Source organism: Dermacentor albipictus, chromosome 2 (genome assembly GCF_038994185.2).
Source record: "Dermacentor albipictus isolate Rhodes 1998 colony chromosome 2, USDA_Dalb.pri_finalv2, whole genome shotgun sequence".
NCBI classification, from domain to species: Eukaryota; Metazoa; Arthropoda; class Arachnida; order Ixodida; family Ixodidae; genus Dermacentor; species Dermacentor albipictus.
In genome coordinates, this window is record NC_091822.1 from 30,730,058 (window position 1) to 30,750,242 (window position 20,185).

The 20,185-nt window shown below is 46.0% G+C and overlaps 1 protein-coding gene across 2 annotated transcripts in view; it reads right to left on the bottom strand.

The window, feature by feature from the left end:
• The window catches only part of l(3)80Fj (lethal (3) 80Fj), a 372,965-nt gene that overhangs the window by 63,048 nt on the left and 289,732 nt on the right, over positions 1-20,185 (bottom strand). For both annotated transcript variants that reach the window (XM_065426472.2, XM_065426473.2), the window contains exons 42-44: positions 13,572-13,774; positions 8,358-8,481; positions 6,920-7,018 (exon numbers count right to left, since the gene is read on the bottom strand). In XM_065426472.2, coding sequence (XP_065282544.1) covers positions 6,920-7,018; positions 8,358-8,481; positions 13,572-13,774 — 426 coding nt within the window. The remainder of the gene's footprint in view (positions 1-6,919; positions 7,019-8,357; positions 8,482-13,571; positions 13,775-20,185) is intronic.

Here is a 20,185-nt window from a genome sequence, read left to right on the forward strand (position 1 = left end):
CAACTAAAGCTACAGTCCGATTTCATATCAAAGCAAGTTGATTTGCAGCAGTTGCAGAGCACTCAGAAAGCTGACAAACCGCCATGCCAACGAAAGTGAGAGTACGGGATGACCTTAGTTCCCCATTGCAAACCACTGTATGGTGGCCTCTTGAACATTCTTAACGCCATTTGTAGCTGTACATCAGTCTCTTTTTGTACCTTCGAGCGACCTGTCACAAGACTAGCGTTGGATTTACATGGCCGGCTAAAAGCTAGCATGTGAAAGCATGCTGACTCTCGGCTGCATTTACAGTAAAAGTTTGTTAATTCAAATTCTGCAGGGATGCTACGATAATTCGAATTATACAAAATTCGGACTAATGAAAGTGAGGGAAAAATTTCACAGACGATTACGATGCTCCGTAATGCAAATTAGCATGCAGGCGCACGCTACGTCACATTGGTGAACAACAAGTTCGAAGCACTGGTGTGGTGAACGTAACTGGAAGTGGCCAACATGGGCCGGCATGCCTGACATTGAGATGACTTTTGCTCCATCCGCATGTTCATCGCGTGGACTGTGTCGACCCACAATGCATTGCACAAACAAAAAAAGGTGCCCTCAATGCTACGCCACTTTGCCGATGGTCGCAGACAGCCATTCAAAAGTGGTGTTCAGGTTGGCGATCATTCCGCACATGCTCCAAAGAGAACAGCTGACAGTGCGTGCATCGAAGGGGACGGTATTTCGGCTGGCGCAATGCAAGCAGTGCAGCGTGACCGGCCGGAAGCGACATTCACCAGCGCGCCGAGAACTTCGGATTATAAATGCGCCTTTACGTCGCAGCCGCCATCGCCATTGCTTGCCGCAAGAGTGGTGTCTTAAGATGCACTCGCAAAGTGCACCACAACCTGCTAAAACATTGGCCTCCGTTGAACTCTCGTAGCTGTACCAGCTGCACGCTGCCGAGTTCCACAACAGGTATAGGTGGTGTCCATACACGTATCCCAGCCATGCTTTCCTTTGAGTAACAGCCCCGAATTTCAAAGGCTATGGTTTTTGGTATTGTGAGTGTTGATAAATGTCACGGGAGCCATGTAACGTGAAAAAAGAAAAAAGAACATGCAGCACTGTGTCCATGTATTGATCTTGAAGGTCTTGAGAGAGGGAGAGAACCGACCTGCCACAGAGGTGTTGGCCGTGCCTGGCCTGGCGCAAACATGTCTCTCTCCAGTCGGGCCTCAACGAAGGGCCCCAGATGGAAAGAGCAAAGCTGCACGGCTCGAGCGGCAACGCCAGCGTCGCCAAAGTGCTCTCGCACTAGCACTCTGCACATCCACGATGGTGCGGAGTTCGAATTATCGGTGGCGATACGGACTTCAGTGTGAATTAGTGGTGTACGTTGCGTATTGCTTTCTATACATTGTCAAACGAACAGCAGTGGCTGCTTTGAATTATCTGAAGTTTCGAATTTATGAGTTGTGAATCACTGAGATTTTACTGTACAGTGACGGTAGAGGGATGCAGGAAGAAGGAAGGAAGGAAGGGGAAGGGGGTCGTGCAAAATTGCCGTGGGCCTCCCAATCTGGGAACGTATGACAGGAAACAAACGACGCTGATCCTGACTGTGAAAAGGCAGCCTGTTGGTGTCGAACACGGTCGACCTGTGCAACACAGATGACTGCGCACAACGGTGCCCCTGTCACGTGATAAGTGGGTTCCCGCTTTAGTCTGTCGCGCCCAATACGCGCAGAAACTGCCTGCAATAAAGATTGAAGAACCCTTCTGTTTTGTAGCAGGAAACTTGAAAGCGACAGTTGGTAAGCGATAGAAGAATGGCATTAAGCAGAGTATAGCCCACTATTAAACTGAGAACCTCCTTGGTATTCAGGAGAAGAGAACTGCTCTATTTCTTCTGCTTCAGGGGAAAAAAGCACAGACATTCAACAGACATTCTATAGATAAATAATACTTTCCAGGCCTGTGTAGGTGAACTGAGTTGTTATCAGTGCTCATACACTAATTTGGTGTTCCCTTCAATAAGAGCACCTAGGTACCTGTTTACTGATACCTAGCAACGTTCTTGTTATGCAATATGAGTACGCTTCGGAGCATGTGCAGCACAGTGTTTTTTGAAAATAAAATTAGTAAGCACAAAGCTTAGTGTTAAATTTTCTTATGTTTGTTACAATATACACCTTCTTTTACTGCGACAGCAATTATATGGACACTCCAAGTGCATTTTTGCCGTCGCTGTCGAAGAGGCAGTTGCCGTGATGTCCCATATAGAGTCCAAGGGCGATAACACTGTTACCATGCGTTGTACGCTGCATGTGCGAGTGAAAGCATACGAGGGAAGCTGACGATTGCGGCTCCATGTGCCGCACGTGAACAGAGAAAGCGGAGAGCACACATGCCATTTTCCATCACACCTTCCTTGGGGGGATCAAATAGAGGCAGGAGGGAGGGGGTTGTGCTCTGGCAGCAGCTGCACATTTCGCGACTGGGTGCAAGGGGAACAGCTCGCAGCTCAATCTCGCATGCCATACATTGAGGCAAGCAGGGAGGCAGCATAAGAGGGAGGGGGGTGGCTTCGACTCCGCCAACAAGTGTGGTACGGCCGCGTGCGCCATGTCTTGAAAATGATCTGCAGGTGACTCATACCTCGGTCTGCGCTATGTGCGACCCGCTCTTGCATTGAAGCGGCAGATCACATGAAGGTCACTTCACTCGCTGCTGCTGCCATGTTGCTCACATCAGTGTTTTGACAGCGAGTGTCTGTGCTCATTGAGTGTTATGTGTTCATGTTTGCTCGTGTGCGCTGACCCCGTATGCTTGTTAATTCAGTTAGTGAGCAAATGTTTTCAAGTTTATACACCCGATAAAACTACTATCGTTACTTCTTATAGCTGTGCAAAAATTTGCTGTCGCAATCGATGCTTCGCCTTGCGGGTGAAACTGCGACTGTTTTGCAGTGAAGCTTTTTTTGCCTCTTCCTTTGACTTACCCAATGCTGCTGCTGTCTGGCACACCGCATCAAGGGGTGGTTCAGAGCATTTGTATACATGACAGGAGCGCGGCATAGAGGAAAGGCGACATGAGAAACTCGTTTGGACCTTTCCACCGTGTCCCATGTGCACAATGCTCTCTGGAGCTCCTTGGGTGTCGCCGGATTAGCCTCTTGACAGCTGTAGTTATTCGTGATCCCCCTTACGTAAAAGCATTGCAGAAATTGCAGCGCTTACCTTTCTACTAACATGCAAATCCAGAGGGAAGCTAGACAGAATGGTAGAGAGGACGGGAGAGAGGAGGCAGAGAATGGGTAGAATCGATGCAGTTGCGAAACGAATGAATAACGGCCTTGAGAAGGCAAAGAAATGCTGTTACTGTGGACACAACAGCAGTTGTGAGCAAACGGGAGAAATTTAAGTTCAAGGTATGGTACGGTACGTTTCTGCTATTGCTGAAAAATAAACACCATGCAAGTTTGTTAAGTGGGCTACTTACGCAAGGTGTACAGAAGCAGATCCACATTAAAGCTCACCGCAGGGCCTAGGCGACACTACTATGAAGCAGTCACACGTCAAATCAACACTTCTGTGCCCACCGTGGTAGATTTATGGCTATGACATTGCTCGAGGCTGCAGGTTTGATCCTGACCGCTGCCACCACACTTCGACGAAGGTGGAAAAAAAAAAAAAAAAAAACCGCTCGTGCACTTATATTTACCAACAAATTAAAGAACACCATAATGTCAAAATTAATCCCGATTCAGCAACTATGGCGTGCCTCGTAATTTGATTGTGATTTTGGCACTTACAGCCCCATAATTAAATTAAAGTTTAATACTTTTTCCATGATGCCATGTGCTATGTGAGGCAATGAAGTATGGTGCACAACACCACCTGAAGCAATCACCTCCCCATGTGTGTTCTGTGCGCAACGCAGACAAACAGCAGTGGTGCACGCAAGGTAATGTTTAACATCAACTCACCACTCTCGTGTTGGATTAAACATTGAAGAAATTAAACATCCGCTGTCAACATCGCTAATTATTCTCAATCAAAGCAAACAGGACAAAAAGCTTCCATTACACAGATTCCCACAGTATGTGGGATCCACATATTTTTTTCTTGATTCAACTCAATATTCGCTGCAAAATATACTACAGTAGAACATTGCTAATATGTTCCCGTTATGTACCGTATTTACATGATTGTAAGTCGACTCGAATCTAAGTCGACCCCCCCATATCGCGTGACCGGAAAAAAAATTTAAAAAATAAGAGAGCCTACCCGAGGGCACATTCGATAACGAAAATTTATTAGTAGCTGACATGGTCACTGGACTACTCGTCTTCACTAGTGCTGCCATCGTCATCGTTGCTGCGGTCCCACAGCGTGTCGTGGTCCAGTGAAATTTCAAATTTGGCAAACGACCGCACCAGGACATCTTGCTGAACAGCAGCCCACGCCAAATGCACCCAACCACACGCAGCCGTCAGGGAGGCTCTTTTGACAGGTCCAGTTGGCGTAACTTCGCAGTCTTCTGCCGCCAGCCACTCATTGTACTCGCGGCGGAGCAGAACCTTAAAATTAAGGCTAAGGTCCGGGCTTGTTTCATGACCACGTCGAACTTCACTGGCAGGGACTGATCACGCATTTCAGCGACGTACGCCGCAAGCTTAGCCTACAGCTCCGGAAAGCGTCCAGACTTTGGCACGTGGGAAATTTCTCACTTGTCACAGGTGAAAATTTTGCTTCGCTGCAGTCGCCACTCTCACACCACCCGTTTAGAAACATCGAAATTGAGGCCCGCTGTGCAGTGATTTGTTTCTTCGGCGTAAAGGATGGCAGCCCTCTTGAACGCTGCTGTGAACGAGTGCCGAACGATTAGTGGGCCTGGAGCACTCATGACGACTGGGGAAGCATAGAAGTAGCACGTAGCCGGCAGTCAAGTGGAACGCGTCAAACCAATAACAATGCCTTCAAACAGAGAAGGAGCAACCAGCGAGTGGTGACTGCTCTTCCATGAACTACCGAGACTCCCCGCAAGCGCCGCCGTTCTGAGGGTGCCGCCGCAAATGGGAACGGCGGCGCTTCCATCAACTATTGACACCCCCCATGAGCGTTGCATGCACTGTAAAACTCCTTCCGAAAAGCGAACAAACACGCGGGATAGCGAAAAGATACGGGTAGGGCCATAGAGCAAACATAAAATTCGAACTACGTTGTAGATCCCGTTGGTACCGTTTTTTTTTGGCGGGGCCATGTTTCGGTTTCGATTGTAAGTCAACCCCCCAACTTCAGACTTTCAAATTTAAAAAAAGGGGTCGACTTACAATCGTGTAAATACGGTACATTTTCCCAGCGCCAACATTCGCAATCGAAAATAATAAAAAAAAAGACCCAATAGAGTTACGCTCATTTTTTATCCGTTCATATGTTCCCGGAAAACATGATTTTTCGGCACCAACGTCCAGCACGTCGCCAAAGTGCAATCATACAATATGTTTTTCATCTATTAGATTCCATGTAAACAAGAAAATGCGTGAGGCGCGTGCAATCGAGAACAGTATATAGCAGCCTACTGAGGCAGCTTTACCGCAATACTCGCCTGCCCGTCTCACGTGAAAGCACCGTAGCACACTCAGTTTCTCATTTCGGTAGCAGCAAATCTCCGCATTGCACGCGGCATTCACAGCTATCACTACCAAGCCTATTGTGATAAACATCTTTGCCTATCTTTTTCACCGCACGTGGTGCCGCCAGAAGAGTAGCGAATGCTTTTGATAGGTAATAGCCAAAACGCGCCACTGTTTCCTGCTGCAGACTGCGATGGTATAGGTTTTCCAGGCGCTAGATTGAGAATAGTATATATATATATAGCCGCCCATCTAATGTGAAAATGACGGCACGCACAGTTTTGTACTCTAGTACCAGCAAATCTCCGCCTGGGTCATCGTACACCACATTCACAGCTATCACTGTCAAACCTATAGCATAGCAAGGAGCATCTTCACGTATCTGTTTTACAGCACGTGGTGCATAGTGCCATTGGTAGCATACTGCACACTTTTAGTAGGCGATAATCCAAATGTGCTGCCGTTCCCTGCTGTAGGCAGCATGATGTGACCATCATGTTTCCCTTTGGTGGCCTCCGGCATTGCTTGCCCGCCAGCTCAATTTCATTTTGGTTTCTTGTTGCTCTGTTAAAACAGCACGCAATGGGAAAACAACAAAATATGTCTCGGGCCACCAGAGCACTGCCAGCTCGATGTGCGTCGGCACCTTGTGCCGCAATGATCTGCATGACCCTTCCCATTATGTAGATGTCAACAATAGTTCTGTGTCAAATTTTTTAGTTACTTTGGTTCGTACGTTTCTTTCTCATGGTTTTTTTCAAGAAGTATGAACAAGGTTCTATTGTATTCGGTATTCGTACACCCATAAGCCAGTGAAACAGCACATTCGCTCTTGTATCTACTGATGAGGATGATGAATGCAAAAGTGCTCATGTAACAAAGGCATGACACTTACTCAGTGGCCTTATGTGGATGGCCTATAAAACCACACCTTTCTTTTCTTTTTTCACAGATTGAGACACTGTTAAGCAGGTCAACTCAATCATCAGGCGAGTAAAAGAAAGAAGCACTTGCTGGCCTTTTATTTTGGTCTTGCTTTATTGTTCCGATACCATTAGCCAAAATGTCTAAGTTTTTTCATAAAGCACCAATCACTCCAACCTTCTAGAAAACCGCACGAATACACAAATGACCACCCAGCTTCATTGTTACGTCTGGGCTGCTTGTGTAACACTGCTTTTAAGTAAGTCTCGCAACTTTTCATGCTCGCAATGTTACCATTCTAGCACAAAGAAAGGAACAGAAAACAAATGAGCAAAGAGCCCCTGCAATGAAGCCAAGAAACTGTCCCACCTGTGGTATCAAGTAGGGTAGCACAACACGGCTCTTGATGGCCATCACTTGTCGTAGGCCGTCCAATGTGTTCTCGGCCAGTACAGAGTCACCCTGGCCCTGAAATTGCAGAGTTGCATTGACACAAACAATGTTAGATTTGAAGGTGCCAGCAGTAGGCACGTTATAAATCACACTTTGAACATGACCTACAAGAAATGGTTTTGTATGCAAAAAAAAATTCAATTTAAGACAATCTACGTACTTATGATCAGTGCTGTTGTCTCTGTAAAGGCACAAATCTTAAGAATTGTAAGGTGACACATATGTTCCACAAGATCTTTCTTTACTTTATTTTTTTGCAGTGGAGAAAGTATTTCAAGGCTGCGTCCATAGACGATTCTCCATGAACGATAAAATTTCCTAAAAAAAATGAGTAAAGGGAATTCTGGTGCTAGTTTTTACAGCAGCTGCAAAATGGCATTTCAGCCAGCATGAAAATGATGGGTTATTACGTGGATTTGCACAAACTTCATCCTTTGACTCCAAACGACTATATAATTTGCAATTTAACCTTTTTCAACAAATTACTGCATTATATTCACAAATGATTATGCATATGTGCAGAGCCCTACTGCTTTGCTGTGTTAAAAAAAATACATTTGCTTGGAAATTCGGAAAAAATGTGCAAGTTCGTATTTACTTGACCAGTAGACTTTTTTCTTTTCCCAATTTTTCGCGGGATGCCGGCCTCATGCTTATGGCAGGTTTATGGCTACACACTGAAGCCTCAAACTGTGCTCAGACTACTACGCAGAATAATGCAACCACTGGTGGCTATCTATGAACACACTTATTCTCCCTTCCAATGCCTTCATATGACGGGCTTGCCTCAAGCTGGTCTTCCTCCTTCTTGTTCAATCTTTTAAATTCTCGGTCATCTCGAGGCTCCCGACGACCATCTCTAGCAAAGCTGAACGCCACACATTGAAAATTCACGTGCACAATTTTTGCAGTAACCATTCCGTGCAACCAGTGGGGCCCTTTTTGGGATTGTCCTTGGCCATCAGATAGGAACAACTGCACTGAAATTTCCCCTCGAAATGCGGGTTGATACAGATGTCAAGTCACCTTTAAAGCACATGATCTGAAAGAGTAATTGGTGCCATCTAGCAGTGGCTTCCCAAACTACCGTGCAGATATGGGCACGATGCTTAGTGAAACTTTCTTTCTCCCAAATCTTTGTGTCCCAAAGTGGGGGCACTGGTCTTACACGAGTAAGTACGGTAAATAAAGCCACAACAACTTCTACAGCCATAAGCGCAACGATAATCTGCATTCCATCTACCGTTCCCATAGTAGCTGAACGACAGCAGCACTGGAGTTCCTTCTAGTAATTTTAGCAAGAATTTTAGTTATGAACTGCAGCTTGAGAAACGGTGATCTTTAATAAACTCACCAGCTGCATGAGCAATGGGGATAGGATGTCGTCCAGAGCCCTGGAGCCAACTGTCGAGTGCAGGTTGTCAAATGTCTTCGCTGCGGCTACGCGCACCTCCTTCAGGGGATCGCACAAGGCTCTCCTGCGCGTGAGGAGAGAGAGGAAGAACCACGAAAGTAAATTTCTCACACTGGCATTCTTTGCCTTTATCAAGCTGTAGAAAGAGGCACAACCCAATGAATGTAGGACAAACTTTAAAAAGTGTTGCGAACACCTGCTTTTAGGCACCAGTCGGACGGAGATGTTCTCAAAACACTGTGTGGACATGCCAGCTTGCTAGACAACCTTTTCCTGATCCGATTATTTTTAGTACAGTTGAACCGCATTATACTCGGAAATACTTTCATTGCATCCGATATTCGTTAAACAATACACTCTTTATCGCCAATATTAACCTGAAAGGTTTCATATTTCCTCTGTTATAAGCTTCGTATTCCAGGGTGTCTACCAAGTTGACATTTCCAAATTCCCTGAGTTTTCCAGGTTTTCCCTCAGCACATTTGCGAAATTCCCTGAATGAGCCAGAACTTTGTTTTATGTCAAGACAGGCTGACACCACGTTGCCCGATGCTGTCTCTCTCTAGTAAGCATGCTGAAACAAAAAAATGACTTAATCCAGTTTGAATAGTAAGGAGTAATATCTATTTTATTTAAAAAGAAAACAGAAGGAAGGTGTTAGTAAAATGCACAGCGAAAGAAATGGTAAAGCCCATTCCAAATTGAGTCGAACATTTTCAAATACGAATGAAAAGGAGATGCATACATACGTAAATATTTTTTAAGATCAGCTATTTCTATCAACTGATAGCAAGCTCATCTGTATGAGGTCCTGAACTTTGTCACAACTAAGGTTCTCTCTCAGCAGCTGGGAAGTCAACCTCAACTGTCCTGACATACTCTCAGCCCTTACACAACATCTCAGTGTTGGGTTTCACTGCCTAAACAATTTATTTTGGTTTGGATGAGGGACACCTGTGTCTCAGCGTCAGCCAACACTTAGTTTTTTTAGCTCAGCTCCTTCAAAAAGGCGGCGGCACCCTTCCTTTCCCGTTAATTCCTCAGTGCATCGGACCTTTCTGTTCTCATCCTCCTTCTACCACGCTTTCACCACATGGATCATCTGAAGCATCCTCTTGGTCAGTTGTACAGTCAACATTTGATTTTTTGGACTTCCGAGGGGCCGCAAAAAAAATTGAAAAAAAAAAAACGGGCAGTCTGAAAAAATTAATGCATGCCTTTAACTGCCTTTAAGGGCTAAAATTACCACAGGCACGTCTGAAAAAGCTCTGAAGGCCTGCCAGTACCCTTATTAGGCATATCAGGGCTTGTACTGTGACAGGAGACGGGGTGCACGCATGGGTAATTAAGGAATACATACTATGTCCCGTGACAATTGCCCCCTTCCTACACTTGTTATGCTTCACAGCGTAACACTATTGTACTGAGGCGAAGCTAACTTTCAGAGACTGGCATTACGCAACGCGCTGTGCGCTGGGAGCTTCAAAGCCAATCGCGAGGATTACAAAGGCGGAGTCGGTGCCATTGGTGATAGCGGCGAATTCTTTCAATGAAAAACACGGCACCGCACGGCAAGAAGCTTAATAGCGAACATAGAAGCAGCTAGGCCTAACGTTGCCGCGGTGGTGGTTACGGCTGCCAGCGGATCTGCCTGCGAGAGTGCCGGTTCGAGGCGGCGAGATAATCAAAATAGCGGCGGTGGCGGCTTTGATTAATGCCATTTCAGACCTGCAGTCAGGGCAATATACATTGAGTATATGGAGTACGCGGTGGTGCCGTAAAACCGTGCAAATTATCGGGCACGTCCGAAAAATCGGGCGTCTAGAAAATCGGTCGTTAACTACTCTGGCAATACGTAGTGTCGATGACACGGCGTCAATGACGATTCGTTGCGATTCCTCTGTTACTGGAGCCAGCATTAACACGACTTTCGTTCCCTTTCAATAAAGTTACAGCTAATTTTCCCTGATAGAAGCACAAATTCCCTGAGTTTTCCCTGAGTTTTTCCAGACTGTTCAAATTCCCTGAGAATTCCCGGTTTTCCCGGTTTTCCCGGTTGGTAGACACCCTGTATTCATTATGTAGAGGTTAGACTGAAGTACTACAGTTAATAGTTTAATAAAATATTTTCTTGTCAAGCGTCGGGATGAAAGCCACAAGCTATAGTCACACATCAAGTAAAAAAAAAAAAAGAAAGTGAAGCAAGGGACAATGACCCCATAAGCATTCTGAAACATCAGTCCCTAACCTCTCCTAGGTGTGTGCGAATATTGAATGTCACCAAATCGAATTGAACAGTAAACATTCGAATACAGTCGAAGCCCACAATAATAAAATTGTAAGGGAAAGTGAAAAAATTTGCTTTTTAGGGAATTTCATTGGCGGAAAAGACAGGTAAATGGCTTGCAAAACGAAAATTTATTGCCTACTTTGCCTTGCAGCAACTTGACAGCTCTGCATTCACACTCCAAGAAGTGGTCCATTGCCACGCCATTGTTTCACTCATTGAAAAATGAATAAATTGTGTCAAAGCGTCTAATACATCCTGAAGGTTTGTCTTCTTCTCTTGATGATTTATCCTGGGTGGTCCTCGGCATAGGCAGCTTCGCACACGTTACTTACGATGGCCTCGTCGATCATCACCTCGTGCACAATAACGTCTTCATCCGTGCAAATTAGCTTGTCAATGCAGAGGCCATCTGGAACTTCATTCTCCATGGCACAAAATTCACCCCGTGTGTTGGTCAGTGATAGTGGCACTAGGCTGGCAGCATTGCTGTCATTGAGGGTGCTTTCGGGAAAGTTTTCCTTTGACAGCTTATGATCCGTGCTGAGTGGCTATGAAGCAGCTGACATGCTCATCAACTTGGGCAGTAATTGCAGCCTTACCTCGCACCGCCGAAAATTCCAGCTTTTTTTACTGAAGGCGGCATCTTGGCAAGCTGGCAAAACAGACGGTCTAATTGCAACACACACAGCAGAGGCACCCTAGCACCAACCGCACACACAAGCCACACTGCGCATACATGTTCATCTGCGCGGTACACAAAGCACATAGTGTCATCTGACTTATCAGAGTCTTCACGTGTGGATGTGGATTAGGCTAATCGGCAATTACGAATCGGTGTGCCACGCAGGCACTACACACTACTTTAGCCCATGCCGTCATGGCACACAGGATATAAATGTGCTCACTGCAAGGTTGCCTCCACTTTATTTTGTCTTCTTTTACTTTTTTCCCCCCAATTTATATTACCTTTCCGGTCAGGACACTATGCAGTACTCACCTGTTGCAAAGGATAAACCACAATTGTCATCGCTGTCGCCTGTTGCCAGGTGCAAAAGCTCTACCGCTGTTTTTTCGTAAACAAAAATGGTGGAGGTCACGCAAGTGCACTGTGATTGTAATTTACACAATTTACGGACACAGCCAATGCATTTGGGCAGATTTTTGACACTGTTAGCATTATGGAGGAAGATATGCGTACTGTCGTTTCAGAAAATTTAGTTAATGCAGGATTTTTGTCAAAAAGAGTTTTGTTGTCGCAAGATATGAAATGCATTTACTCCTTGTAGGGGTCTCACCCGTGACCTTGGGACAAAGGAATGAGAACACAGTAGTGCAAACAGTCACAAGGGCACTTCTTGCACACTAATGCTTGCTAGCAGAGTGTGCTCCCCACAAGCGCTACGACAGGTCTTCGCTCCCCAAGGGTTGCCGGACGACATCGTGTTTGACAATGGGCCTGCTTTTGCCAGCACAGAGTACATGGCCTGGCTGACGAACAATGGAATCAGCCAGATGATGGTTCCGTCGTACCACTCTGCTTCAAACGGTGCAGCCGAGCAGGTGGTGCGAACCATCAAGGACAAGCTCAAGAAGAGCCAGACTGGGGATTTCCGGACGCAGATTGCCCGGATACTGTTCCAGTACCGGACTACGCCCCACGATTTCACTGGCCGTGCCCCCTGTGAGCTCCTGCAGGATCAGATGGTCAAGACACCTTTGGACATCTTGCATCCGGACCTCCGATCCACAGTGCTCCTGTAGCAACTGAAGCAGAAGCTGGCTGCTGACCAAGGGTGCCGTCTCGGGCCTTTGCTGGAGTTGGGAGCTCCAGTTTTTGCCAGGAACTTCTGTCCTGGCCCACCCTGGTCCGCCGGACAGGTGGTGTCTCCTGCCAGCGCCTCATCCCTGCTCCTCCGGATGCCAGACAGGGCTACGTGGCACAGACACGCCGACCATGTTAGGCCTCGCCTTGGGACCTAGCCACCACCCTTGACTGCCACTTCGGAGTTTCAGCCTGCAGGAGGACTAGCGGCTACACCAGTCGCTTCCAGCGGAGCACCGCCCACCTCAGAGGTGGCAAGCATTGACAGTGGTGCGGTGCTCGTAGGGCCAGTGTCGAGCCCATCACCACTCACAAGGCCGACCACTGCGGACCCTTCCGGATAGAGTGAGGCAGTCTCAGGCAGCACCCCGCGTTGCCACTCGGCCCGTCAACACCGGTGCCCAGGCGGAGTACTCGACCAGGGAGGCCACCGGACTGTTACTCGCCTGGATAGCAGGTACCGTCGACTTGGCTGGGACGGAGGCAGAGCCTTATGCTCTGAACTTGGACGTTTGTTTCTTTTAGTTAACAAACTGGGGGTCTTCGTTGCCAGCTGTACATTATCACTATAACCAAATATGAGATAACCTAGGTTGGCTATTCACACAAGATTAACCCTTGCTGCCTGGAAAAATTGGAAGTAAGCGGAAGCTAGAAGACAGGAAAGATGAAAAGTGAGAGAAAGACGAAGGATAGAGTGAGAGAGAGACAGGAAAAGGCAACTACCGATTTCCCCCAGCTGGGTCAGTTTGGGAGTGCCGTCTGTCTGAAGCAGAGGCCAAAGAGGTGTGTTGCCTCCGCCGAGGGGCCTTAAAGGTCCAAACACCCGGCGTCGGCTCAATGCCCAGGATCGCCCTTTCCCCAGACACGGCTACATGCAGGAGAGTCCAACTCTCGTATGCTTGGGTACGTGGCGCTGCAACACACCAAACGCCCCCTGACACAGACGCCCCTGCGGGACAATGACTATGAATAAATGGGTTTCAGTTACTGCTCATCTGTCTGCACCGTCTAGCCAAATGGGCAAGTCCTGCACCAGTACCTGACGGTGGGCACGAGGCTGTCGAGGAAGGTGAGCACCATGTCACGCGATGTCGAGGCCAGGATTTCACTCAGCCCAACGCACACTCCCTGGCGCTGGTCGGGCAAATCAGAGTCCAAGCCTTGTTCCAGGATGGGCACAATTTCAGGCAGCACCCGCTCGCCCAGCTTGCGCACCAGGTCGCCCAGGGTGCGTGCTGCCACCTGCAATGAGTTTCCACTGCTGCAGTGTACGTTTGTTACACCACAAGGTCGCCATAAAAGAAAACTTGAAACTTGAAACCTGAATCCAGTCTAGGTTAAAATCACAGCCCATGATTTAAAAAAAAAAAGAAGAAGAAGAAGAAGAAGCAAACCGAATCAACTTGCTACACATGGCCTGCAGAGAGCACCACACACAACAAGGTGCACAATGGCTACACAGCTACCAGGATGTTTGGCTGTTACCCCTTAGAGATAGTGGTACAGTATAAAAAAAAGTATATACCCAGCTGTCTCCTTTTCCCTTACATAATGATCGCACTTTTTTTCCAAAGAAATTTGCACAAAGTTGGGGGTGCATTCTCTATGCGGACTAAAGGTTTGAGCTAAAGGTTTTTTTTCTGCTGCCACTTTTAAAAACTAGGAGACATAATATGATTCGGCATCTAATGCGGCGTCTGATGTGTTGGATCCGAGGTTTTGCTGTTCTGCAGCGCGAGATCAGATGCCTGGCATGCATAGGCGTCCTATACAGTGCTATGGTACAGCAAAATTCCTCGGTTCTAGTATGTCGGATGTCGTATCGTATGCTGTATCGGCTGCTGAATTGTACTCTGTCTCCTACTTTTGTTACATGCCGGGTGTCCAATTTAGCGATACGGCACAGAAAAACACTTTGGATCCAGTGGACGTTCCGGCACGTCGGACGTCATATCGGACACCAAATCGCATCATGTGTCTCCTAGTTTGCAGCAGAAAGTTCGGGGTGTGAGCATAATGCAAGGAAAAATAAAAAACACACTTTTTGATAGTAAAAGTGTGTGTGTGTTTCTTGGGGGGGGGGGGGGGGGTGGGGGGGTTCGGTTATTACCCAGGTGCGTTCCTTATGCGAGTAAGTACAGTACAGATTCAACGAGGTTTCCGGTGTAACAAAGGTAATGTGCCATAGAAAAATAATGCACAAGAATCGCTGACATAACGATGTCAGCGATGAGTGAATTTTTTTACAAGTTTTTCAATGGAGTCAGAATGGACACTGCTACCCCTGAAAAAAGAGAGAGAACAAAAGTTTAAACTGCCATGCATGTCCTATCACTAAGAAAATGTGGGTGAATGAATAAAATGAAAATATTGTGGCGGGATTTGACTGTAATCAATTGACACAACAAATTAAATTTACACTTCAAATGGCCACACACTGTATCAATGGGTCTTTCATGGCTATAACAAAGACCAAAATGCAGAATCTGAAGCAATATCAGTAACAGGGAAGTGAATTTTGCTCATTGCTCAACATATGTGTTCTGGAAGCAACAATATAGGATTTTTGTGCAAGAGCAATTTACAATGGCAGTTTTCCATAAACACCTGAATGATGTGATGCACTGAAGTGAACAGCACACATTTATTAAATACCTTGGCCCAGACATAGTGCTTACTTCCAGAGGTAGTGCCCAAGCACTAGCAAACATAGAACAGACCGACAGGCAACACCATGTTAATAGATTGCAGTCTCGGCAAACTTGCCTATAGCCAATTTCATCTGAATAAAGTTGCTGGAAGTAAGTGCACCTTTGGTATATAACGTCTTGCACTGCCAAAAGAGGGCAGCACAGTTTCCATCCTAGGCAGAAAGCTTTTGTTTTTCCGGAGGGGGCTGGGGCCCAAGCAACTTTCTGAACCCACCCATTAGTAAGTAAATAAATGAATGATACATATATATTAGCTTGAATAACAGCTGCACTTGAAGAAACTTCGCGTAACCTCGAACATTTGTTAACTGAAGTGATGGCCTTATATGAGTAATTAATGACCTCACAGTAGGAGACAGTTAAATTTCACAACCTGAGTCCAGTCGCACCACCGAGAGACTGGTGTCCCTTGGATAAGCCATATGACAAGCCTTCTGAAAGTTTTTATACTTGTAGATCAAATTGAACCCACTTATAACAATATTCAAGTGCCATGAAAATTCCATTGTTATAATCAGTAATTGTTATAACCGGGTTGCATGAAAAAATCAAAATAGGGGAATGGCAGAGCTGATGTGAGAAAACTATGTTGGCATGCCCCTCCCCACCTACTTCCTTCATCCAGCTGCTGATTGTGTTCAATCGTTTAACTGCTTCCTGGGCGCTCTGATCCCATGCAACAAGCCACGGCTGTCGGCGTTAAAGAATGGTGCTGCTTTAAGAACAGCAAGGAGGGGTCACGGGTGGCAAGCGATATGCGAGCACCACCGAGACATTGCTTTGGCTTTGGTGGCCCCAAAAGGGGCCTTTTAAAATATATGAGAAGGTTGCCACGGCAGCCTGTCAGCTTGAGAAATCCAGAAGAAATGCTGAGGCGAGATCACCACAAGCGTCTCGCCATGTACTTCTCAATGGCTTGCATGAGAAAACACTATGATCATCAGCCTTGCATGCTTTACGTGAAGCTCGCCGACATCCTTCTCCAAGGCATCCAGGTGATCTAGTATGTAGTGCCTCGCGGAAACAAAGCACCAGAGGGACTGAATCCTCTGCCAGGCCTCCTGTGAGGACAACGTTGAGGCAGCCTGCCCTACCGCGTCGTCGCCATCACTATCTGATGCAAGCATGTTCACGACGATAGCCTCATCGGTTAGAAGCACTTAGTTTCCAAATCTATAGTCGTGTGCTTCACTGGCAACATCATGCATTGCCAATGATCAGCAGGCGCATCAGCTGTCTTCCGTTTCGGTGGCGAGTCATACCAACTGTTGGTCAAACGAGGCTGAGAAACCACATGGCCAGGAACGATTTCGATGCAACCAACAAGGACGAATACGAGTGATTAAGGTGTTTGCAGAACTGCGCTGAATGAGGAGCCCACGAGCAACATGCGAGCAATCTGCGAGCAGCGCAGTTGGTGTGGTCCATTCGCGTTTCGGAGAGTGGGGCGGCTTAGAGTTATGAGTGCAGCCCATTCGTGTTAGCGCCAACAAATAGCATAACCAAATGTTTTTGCAAAGCCAAAAGGCCTCGCCCTGCTTGCACTGTTATGTACCCCATTTTTGTTCCTTTGTACGAAGGTGAATCAGAAGGTCTTTGCCCCTACCTCCTTTACCTAAGATAAGGTACATACTGGTAATTGTTATCACTATATGTATTATTCTATGTACCATATGCTATTTTTCCGCACATTCCCCACACTGTTTCAAACATTTGTCCCAACTCAGAACTAAATTTGAGAGGCCCCTGTCAGTCAGTGACGCACGCGGCCGCCTTGAACGTTCATTGTTCGGGATGGCCTTTTGCAAAATCTTCACGGCCTTTTGCGAAATCACAACACCACCACCTCACACTTCTCAAAGCGAGACACCTTTCCCCATACGTGAGCTACATTTCCCTGTGGATTTCGATGGGTGGTCATCTTGCTCTGTAGAAAACAAGTCACACTTCGTTGCTCGTACGCCGTGGACGTGTGAAGCATAACTGCCATCTTGAACAACTGACAGCACTGCCATGCCACGAAACTACCGGCACATAAGGCCAGGCTGGTTCAAGAAAGGTTCACCGCTGGGAATGGTTATGTTGACTTCACATTTACAGCTGTAATTTGGCTAAAGAGAGAAAAAGAAGAAAAAGCAAGGGGCAAAGACTTTCTGATTCACCCTTGTATAACTTTTCGCGCCGTTTTATAAGCCAGGTGGTCTGCTTGAAGCTTGCCTCACTTCCCTGAAGCTTCCCTCACTGCCTCCTCGCTTCGTATTAGCATCGGATAACTTTTGCCAACTGTTACACCTGTTACTCTGTTGCTCCTGTTACATTACTTTTCACATTGTATCTCTTCTGCTTATACTGGCTGGCGATGTAGAATTGGACCCTGGCCCTGTCACCAACACTGTTTCTTCACTCGAATCTATTTCCAAAGCACTATCTCCTTTCGAATCTTCCCAAAGCACTGTGTTAAATGAACTTGCACTAATCCCACACTAACATTGAAGCTACGATTAGTGCCCTTTATGCTCGAGTTGACATCTTAGAAAAAAGAGTTGATGAAGTTCAATCATTGCACTCAGCGTTCTTATGGCACAAGCGACTGCGTCGCTAATCTGGGTTGCCAATTAAAAACGCTGGCGGAAAAATGTGATGACGCGGAAAACTGACAGAGGCGTTCTAACCTGCTGTTTTTGGGAATTCCCGATGCAAACAACTGAAGCTGGGCACAAATGGAAATGCATATAACCTCATTCTTATCAGAGAAGCTTAAATTTTCCATTGCAGCGGCTGATTAAGAGCGTGCACACAGACTAGGTCACTTCCAGAAAAACAAAAATCGTCCCATCATCGTCAAATTCGCATGTTTTAAAGATAAAACTGTCATCCTTCAAGCAGCTTCCAAACTTAAAGGCTGCTCTTTTGCGGTTCGTAAGGATTTCTCTACGTGCGTGGGTGTAGCTTGGAATAAGTTACCATATTTACTCGTATAAAGATCACACTTTTTTGTCAAAAATATTGACACAAATTCAGGGGTGTGATCATTGCGCGGGTTAAATTTCCCGCGAAAAGAAAACATTTGTTTTTTCCATGCCGCATTTGCTGCGGGATGACAACGGGTCAAAAAATAGGTGGCTGCCACTATAATAGTGTGGGACACCAAAACAAAAATGGCAGCCGGCGGAGCAAGCCAAACGCGCCAAACGAAATTTTTTTCTTCTCACGAGTACATAACACGCATTGAAACAGTTTCTTCCGTATCAGTAATGCACAATATTGTTACCATCGGCAAGTTTGCAGCAATAACGTAGCCATGACCACTTTTAGGGGACAGAAACAGAGATGGGCACGCTTAGCTGCCAGTAACAGAAGCCCATGATGGGCACGCTGCGGAAACTGCGGCCATTTGTCTTTATTATTACCATCTTAATACGGCACTCTTCCGCTATGGGTGGGCGAATATCTTAGCTGTTTTACAAGCGTCGGCGTATGAATGGTGTACACTTCTAACGTACTAGTGTAAACGGGTCTACAATCGTTGCCTCTCACGATTTGTTACGTGCCCACGAGTGCAGACGAGAGGAATCGAAAGGCGCCTTTTTTGCTTTTGCTGACCATAACTATAATAAAGCCTACAAATAATAAAGCCAAAGGAATGTTTGGTTGTAGATTTTTTTTTAATGGAAGTGCAGAAAGTGATGAAAGGAATGAAATGGGACATCTGCTTAAGAATGTTCGGAATGTTTGGTGCAGACCTCTTGGTATTTCTTGAATAGTTGTTTACGTAGCATTCGACAGATGGTAAGCGCGATCATCATTAGCTAGACTTGGCACACGAGATATCGCTGCTGCAAGTTCAGGGTGCGATTATCACACGGGAAAGGAAAGAAATTGAATTGTGACGAGAAAATTCAGGGGTGTGATCATTATGCCAGTAAAAACGGTATATTCGTTTGGTATACAAATGGGCTCCCAATTTAAAATTCGTTTTGACAGGCTCATCATAGAAGACAGTTTGTCTATGATTCCGAGTCTGATTCAGTAATAGAACTAACATAGAAGCCATCAACTCGAATTGCAAATCTTCGATTTTCCCACTCTACCCTACCCAGTTATGCACCGTCAATGAGCCCCACGTTTCCAACGATGAGAGTTACGTTAACTAATGCTCGAAGCTTCATGCCAAAAAAAGAAACACTGGTAACGATCATCACGGATGACGACACTGACGTTGTTGTTATCACAGAGTCATGGTTAAACTCTGATATTGAGGACCATGAACTTCTGAACAACCCATCGTATACCATTTATAGGCACGATAGGACCGGTCGTCGGGGGGGGTCTTGGTATTTGTCAAATAATGGCTGTACTGCCGACAAGCACGAGCACATTGATTTCTTGTTACCGTCCCCCTGATTGTAACATTTCATTTACTAACGAACTTAATTACATCATATACAACCTAATCTCCCATTTTCCTTGTGCTATTCTTGTGCTATGCAGTGACTTCAACTTTCCGGATCCTGACTGGGAAGACTGCGTCACTACAACCCGCGCATCTAAAGATTTTCTAGAAGCAGCTCTTATGCACAACCTTAGCCAAGTAGTTACCAGACCTACTCGCAGTACTAACATTCTTGATTTAGTACTTACTACCTATAATGAACTAATTAATTCTTAATAGTATGTTAAAGGTGTTAGCGATCACAACATTTTGTTTTTTAACATAGCTATAGAGCTTCCTACCAGCCAGCCGTCTATTAAATACATCCGAGATTAAAATAAAGCAAACTTTTCAGAAATTACCAATCAGCTAGAATCATTCTTTGTAGACTTCCATCAATCAGCCTCTTCCAGAACAGTTGAGCAAAACTGATTACTCTATAAACGTAAACTTTTGTCTCTTCTTGATGCTCATGTTTCTCTTGTACATATTCGCAGGGATGCTGGCAAA